At 37.0% G+C, this 7,792-nt stretch overlaps 1 protein-coding gene across 1 annotated transcript; it reads left to right on the top strand.

The window, feature by feature from the left end:
- The first annotated feature begins 6,489 nt into the window (after positions 1–6,489).
- On the top strand, positions 6,490–7,542 carry mip40 (Myb-interacting protein 40). The gene has a single exon (XM_017621112.1). The coding sequence runs from the start codon at positions 6,596–6,598 to the stop codon at positions 7,400–7,402; it is 807 nt and encodes a 268-aa protein (XP_017476601.1). The 5' UTR covers positions 6,490–6,595; the 3' UTR covers positions 7,403–7,542.
- Positions 7,543–7,792: the final 250 nt, after the last annotated feature.

Consider the following 7,792-nt stretch of genomic DNA (forward strand, 5'->3'; position numbering starts at 1 on the left):
TGTTCGAAAGTGCTAAATGTTGCATTTTAAATGCAGCAAAAACTCTGCATAACACGCGAGTACCATAAGGTAGATAGTGTCTGCGTCAATCTACGTCTACGTTACGTCGTTGACTGTTTACGCTTTTATCTATTCCAGTAATTTCTGCTGAAATAGCAGAGTTTCGGAAAAATTTTCGAGCGGTATTGCCGTCGTTGGATGTGCCGCTGCCACCGCTTCGGGGCTTGTCCACAACCAAACCTAAACGATCCCTAAACTGCTGCTGCACGGTTTTTGTTTCTTTGCGCTACAAGAGCCTTATCTTCGTCTGAGCGACATTGCCATTTTTTTAAATTAATTTTATAAGAAACGTGGATAAAAGGGGTCATTCCAAAACGTCAAAATACAAAGCATCAGTCTCTTTTATTTCTAAACCGCACAAGAAGAAAAAGTCTAACTTGCGCAACCTTGTTGAAAACTAGTCATTCCAAAACGTCAAAATACTAGTCATTCCAAAACGTCTAAACCGCACAACCTTGCGCAACCTTGTTGAAAACTAGCATCTAATCGTGGTTGCGCACATTTGGCACTACGAGCTGCTGAGATATAGAAATAAAAGGTACTGATGCTTTGTATTTTGACGTTTTGGAATACACCCAAATATTCAAAAAACCGAATCCACGAATGAAGTGACGACAAAGCCAAACTCATATTTGGAGATGTCTGCTGGTTTGCTTATAGATCGTTCAATGTCGTTCATCTCATTTGGTGTTGCTCCACAAATGTAACATCTATTGGTAGATAAATCGCTAAGAACAGAACAGATTTTTCCGTCAAAAATTGATAGATGCAAAGAATGCTCCACTACTACTTCGCGATTATGGAAAAGTAACGAAGCCGGTTGTAACTTTTTAATTTCATCTTTAAAATAAGCTTATTCTTGTTGGGTCTTTGGCAAATTTGAACCGAATTGGTCTACAAAACCTAGTAGAGGATGGCCGGAGATTCTTCCAAACAGTAAGGTTGCAGACAGAGTGGAAGCGAAGCCGAAGATGAAGATGAAGACGAAGCCGAAGACGAAAAACAGTGCAGTAGTAAACATGTGAAAGTGATCACAGTGCAAACGAAGACGAAGACGAAGATGAAGACGTTGCGCAAGCAGTCAGCTTGAAACTGTGCGGTACTGTTTTCAAAGACGAATCGCTTGCTGTGATGAGTTGTTTACAATTTATTTAACTGTTTGCAATTGTGAAAAAACACGTTTTTCAAGAAATTGGTTAAATTTTTGGCAAAATGTAATCAGACTTACTAATTGGCATTCTTGTATATTCGAAAAATGTCTGTACGTCTTGCCGTAACACTTAATACAAGTGGCGAAATTCTCCAAAAATTTTCCTATACAAATTATTTTATGAATTGATGTTTTTTCTTTATTTTCTTTTGATTTTATCTAAAAGAAAGGGTTTTATTTAGAAACAAATCTTCATATCATTCATCTTCCACTATGTACACTCGCCAGCTTGGCCGCAACGCAAGCAATTCGTCTTCGGATCCGTCTTCATCTTCATCTTCGGCTTCGCTTCCACTCTGTCTGCAACCTAATAGCTGAATCTTACATGCTAGATTTATAAATTAATTTAAGGGGAACATAAGATGTTACAAATAAGCTGCTGTCCTCAATTTTTGAATCCGAAAATTTTTGTTTATATTCCATGTGCCCATTATTTGCATCAACAACACCATCTTTCACGCTCTTTTGGGATTCAAAAATTCGAGAAGTAGTGTGGTCTAACAAAGACTGTAGATTAATTTCGGCAGAGCATTCTGTAACACATTCCTCTAATGGATAACATCGTTTCTTTGCTTCTAGCACTTTCTGATATGAGGGCAAACGATTTGTAAATTTAGAGTGTATTAACTCTTTTACAAGCAAGTACTGGTGTTTTGTCAATTTAGCCTCCATAATTAGTGATACCATTTCGTCAGCGCTGAATTGTACAGAAGAGGTGCTTGATTGGGCGGAATCATTAATTATCGCAGTGACGGCAGAAGTATCGAACTTTGATAGTTGAGCTAATCTGCGGCGCTTAGATCTCTTACTGCAGTCAGCAAATGGTTTTCTATGCAATTGCTTGCTTGTAGAGGGCAAATCTTCATTACCAGTCTTTGCAAATGTAAAAATAGTGCAATTTTCATTTTCATTTAACCAGTCGCGGTATTTGGTTATTAGTCTGGATCTTGATCTGTTAACTTGCGTCCAATATTTCAAAAACCTTCGGCAAAGGTAGAAAATGCAATTTTTCAAACTGTCAGTATTTACATTTTCGCCTGATAGCATAGCTTGTGTCAGGGCTTCAAAAACTTTCCGTTTCCTTTCTTATTGGTTTTTGACGCTTTGATAGGAGAGCCATTTGTCCAATATAAACATTCGAGAAAAGAACAGAGGCAGCTAAACACAGTTGGAAGGTTTTGATATTGAAACTAGAGATCTATGCAAACATTTTGGTACTAATATCATGCGTGCAATTTGGTGCAAAAGTAATAAAAAGCTTTGATAAATCGGAAAAGGCAATTTTTTTTATACTTTCTGCCGCTTATTTAAAATTATATTTAAACTACTATTAAGACACTACGTTCGCAATTTATGTGAAACCTTGCAGAATTTCTGAAATTTGTGTACAAAGTTTGATTCAAAACCTGAGATCTACCACATTCTTTTGAAGACTATCACATTTTTTCCAGATTTTTTTCCACACAATTTTAAATCCGATCACTGGTTTCTGATAGTTATTTGAGTTAAGAATCGCTTTCCAGCAGAAATTAATGATAATTTGCGATAATTATCTGTTAAGAAACAAAGCTATTTTTTTAACACCCTTTTATTAGCTTCACCTGTATGTTTGTATGTATGTATGTTTGTAACCGACTCCTTTGGACTCGATTTTGACACACTTTAAACTGACAGACTTAATTCAAACTTTGTACACTTATCAAGAATCCGCGACAATATAACAATTTCATAAATTTATCTCATTATCCTGATTAGGATCGCCAGGATTAAATAATTTCCTCACACAACCTCTGTGTGAGAGCAAGTGAGACAACTACGCTGTCTGCGCATGCGTACCGTCTACTTACTTTCCGACTCGAGCACTCGGCTTATTAGTGTTAATAAATTCTATCCCTATCAGCATAGTTGTCAACTTAGGGCCGGTTGTTCAATGTCTGATTAGCACAAATCGGAGGTAGAAGCTCCGGTTAAGCACAACTACTGCTTTATCGATCACATGTTACATGCATGATGTCGAAATCGTCGATAGTGTGGTGGTAGTGATAACCATAAAGGCTCTGTTATGCATACTTGGCATTGCATGCACTGCTATACCATTTTTACGTAGAAATCAAAAACCAACAGACTTTTACGTATGTAATGCTGTGCGTTGGGTAACAGCTTACACGCGAAGCTCATTTAATAGATTCCTTATGTGACAACTCTCAAGCAATGCCAAGTATGCATAACAGAGCCTTAACCCTTAGGGCCGGTTGCTCAAAGCCTGGTTGACCCTAATTCCCGGTTAAACATAGTTATCGACGTTACCGACTCCCTGTTGTATGCATGGAGCCGAAAACGTCGATAACGATGTTAATCGGTGATTAGTGTCAATCAGCTTTGAGCAACCGGCCCTTAGTGCTTTAAGCACTAGATTTAGTGCTTTTTGAAAATTAAAACGCCAAAAATAATGGTTTAGTACCTAGTGCCCTTTTTAGTGCTTTTTTCTGAACTAAAATTTCTGAATTTACAAGAATCTACAAATTTAAATGCACTAAAATGCAAACCATGATTGATAAAAATATGAAGTTGCAAACCCACGTTCTTGCGTTTTTGTTAAATTGTATTCGCGTTGAAAATGCTAGCACGCAGATAAGTTAAGTATTTATTTTTTTGTTTTCTTGATTATTGATTGATTACACAGTTCGAAAAATTTTAACTTTTTTTGCCACCTGAGTGAAACCGTTTTGTGTATATTTTTCGGTGCTGAATCCAAATCTAGCTGCAGAATTTCTCTACCACGTCAGAATTTTGAGATATCCTAGCCTCTAAGGGCCGGTTGTTCAATGTCTGATTAGCTCAAATCGGAGGTAGAAGCTCCGGTTAAGCACAACTACTGCTTTATCGATCACATGTTACATGAATGATGTCGAAATCGTCGATAGTGTAGTGGTAGTGATAACCAGACATTGAACAACCGGCCCTATGTGTAAAAACACGGTTTTTCGCAATATTTGAGGTTATATTATAAAACAACAAATTTTTTCACTCATTTCTACTTAGGGTAACATTAAGTATTACTCTTCCCATTTAAAATTCAATTTCGTTTGTTGCGATTCGATTGTTCCTTCTAGATGTACCAGTTTCGCAAGCATGAATGTGTATTAATATTGTTTATTTTTTTACTTTTGTTTACCACAAACTGTTATGAAAAAGAGTATCCTTTGATAAAAAAAAATGTAGTGCTTTTACTGCGGTAAAACGCTCTTTTTTCAAGGTTTGGTGCTTTTTGAAACTGAAAAGTTGGCAACACTGCCTATCAGTTGCACAGTTGGCCAAGCGGGCTAATGCAGCGTTTTTGCTGCATTTAAAATGCAACATTTAGCACTTTCGAACATATGTTTTCGAAGAGCGTTCATGCTATAGCATTTAGCAAATGTACATTTACGCGAGTTCGAAATCGTATGCTTTTGTTAAACAGCCGTGTTCCAGTCTCTTATTTAGATCCGTATATATTACGATCAATTCTCACGCAGAAGAAAATGTGCAAAAACCATACTGAAAAGGGAAAAATAAATTTTAAACCAAAAATTCAATACAAAAACTTGAATGATTTTAACCATAACCAAACATTTGTTTGTGTATATATTCATTTGTCGGTGCTGTCAATTAAAATTTCCTCACCTAATTAGGAAACAAACCAAACAGAGTTGATCACAAATTGATCCAGATTTCTATCATTTGGTGTTGAATTTGCTTAACTTTTCTTTATCCAAATATGTTATGTAAAATAAAAGAAATCTCAATCGGCGATCACTGAAACGCAGCTAGCAACTGTATACTCGAAAAAGCAATGTTACCACTTTTTCTCTTTAAACCATGTTCGAATCGTGGAAATTTTGGAAGATCACAGGGTTGCTTGGCATTTAGATTCTTAATGCAAAAATGGAGTTGCATTTAGTTGCATTTAGGTGACGAATTTTGTATGGATAAATGTACATTTAGAGTAGCATTTAGAGCTAAATGCGCTAAATGTGCTTTACGCGTAAGCAAAAACAGCCCATAAGGCGCAAGTCCATGAACGAAAGACACAAGATCACGTAAGAACAAGAGAGTGAAAAAAGTCGATTTTTTAGCGGGTTCTACGCCATCTTGTTTCACTGGAAAACGAGCGAAAAGTAAACAAAGCAAAATGATGCAACAAAATGCTTTAAAATGTGATGTCATGTTGAATTAACTATTCTTTACTTGAATAAAAGTGTAAAATAGTGGTGCTTGTGATGTAAACAAACGCTCAGCTGACGAACCCGCTTTCGCAAACTTTTTTCTCAAAACCAGTTACAAATACAACGTCGCGTTCTTACGTGATCTTGTATTTTTGGTTCATGGCGCAAGTCGTAGGCGCGAGACAACGAACTTACCAGACATGATTTCAAATCCCGTCTATGGCAGAAAATAAATGATGTAACGCTATCTTCCACTGCTTGACCGCGGTACTGATATTAATTGCAAAGATGAATTTGGCAATACGCCACTTCTTTTAGCAGTAGAAAATAATCATTTCGATGCTGTACGAGCATTATATTGGCGTAATAGAAATCTTTGAATATCTTCTAAATCGGGGTGCCACTGTTAATATAACTTGTACTATTAATACTTAGAAGATTACTCTTTGCTGCACCTCGCTGTCGTTAGTAATAGTAATCACGGAAAAAAGATGATCGAGTATCTTCTAAAAAAAAAGGGCGCTGAAGTCAATGCTCTAGCAAAAAAATGGATCTACTGCTTTACATCTAGCTATATCAAAAGGGCGTCGGCTAATTATCGATTTCCTGTTAGAGCATACCGATGTCAATATTGAAAACAATAAATCGAACTAAAAATTAAAAATGAATTTAGTTTAAAAAAACTAAAAAACACGCTTTTAAAGCATATCAAACTAAAAAGTAAAAAATAATTCTTAATATAAGTTGAAAATAATAATGACCAAAAATACTAGTATTATTGTGAAAAAGTGTGGGTTGCTCGATAGACGAAAAATATGGCAAAGAGCGACCCACGCTTTTTCACAATAATGCTAGTATTTTTTGTTCATTATTATTTTCAACTTATATTAAGAATTATTTCGTCAACAAGTGTGATATCGATCCGAAACTTGTCGCTAACTGGTTACAGAATTCGGGTACCGAAAACGAAGTATTGGGTACCAAGCATTTGGTACCGACAATTCAGCACATCACTAGCCTTCACGGGTCCGTTGTCAAAACAAATCTGTCCTTGGAAAATTACATTCATTCTGAAAATTTAAGTATTTAAAAACATTTGAAACGGGATAATTTATGCGATATGAGGACTCCCCCTCAACGTAGAAAGGTTCAAAATGATGTCCAACTAGCAAGAGGCCGTTTAAGGAATGCGTTGAACGAAACATCGGCTGGATCGGATGATGATGGGAACGTCACTGAAGAAGATTTGCCTCACCGTGGACGGCCCCCAAAGAATTTGAATAATTTGCATAGAGAAAGGACGTCTCCACGCAGTTTACGACAGAGAAGCTTGTCCCCGGGAAAATATTTAACTCCTTCAAAACGACGTAAACGTGAAGAGCAAAGGGTAGGAGTTTGTGGAGTGGAGAAGGCAGACCAAAGTAGTCAACCAACGCAGAAAATACAGGCAGAGAGTTTCGTTATGAAGTTGTTTGATCGTAGCCTTGACCTCTCTAAGTATACCGAACAAACTGCATTATATCCCATATGTCGCGCTTGGATGTCTAATCAGCCCCGAAACACAAATATACGTAGCTACCGTGATAGAAGGTCGCCTTCGCCTGTCGAAAGGGATACTAATGCAGCTGAGTTGCTAGAAAAGTTGAGAAGTAGAGAAATGCGGGAACTTAAGGCCATGCCGGCGGCACATCCAACTGAGGTCTCGAAAATACCTGCTTTCAACCATGAAGTATCAACTACAGAAGAAATTGACGCTAACGTTTTCGATGCAGATGGATTACTGTTAAATTCTGACAAGGATAAACTATTGGGAATGCATTTGAATAAATGGAGAGAAATCAAATCGAGTTGGCTGAAGCATAATAGAGATTATCAGAAACGATATGAATTTAACCACTTAATCCTGCAAGAACTATTCAAACCATAAATTCATATTTTAAACTAATAGGCTGCAATAAACACTAGAATTTTAATTACATTTCTATTAACTTGTGTTCAGGTATCAAAATAAATTAATGAATAAATACACTGCCCAATTTCAAGAGGCACACTGCTTTTCTTTAACAATAGAATGCTTTAATCTCATTTTGGTTGCAGCCTAAACGGCTGAACAGGATAGAATGGAGTTTTGACAGAGTAATGCAGGGACCAAAAACAACTGTTATATTGTTGTTGTTGTTGTAGCGGCTACTAACCCCCCTCGGATCGGTTCATTCGTTGTTGTTGTAGCGGCTGTTTGTGTGCCTAGAACGGCATTCACAGGTCTTGAGTCTACATAACTCGAGACTGCGTCCCTGTGAATGCCGTTCAGGGCCTG

Source organism: Rhagoletis zephyria, unplaced genomic scaffold (genome assembly GCF_001687245.7).
Source record: "Rhagoletis zephyria isolate East Lansing unplaced genomic scaffold, Rhagoletis_zephyria_1.1 Rzeph_scaffold_02358, whole genome shotgun sequence".
Classification (NCBI taxonomy): Eukaryota; Metazoa; Arthropoda; class Insecta; order Diptera; family Tephritidae; genus Rhagoletis; species Rhagoletis zephyria.

Coding starts and splice junctions, on each gene's coding strand:
- mip40 (XM_017621112.1), top strand. CDS start 6,596: ATGAGGACTCCCCCTCAACGTAGAAAGGTTCAAAATGATGTCCAACTA.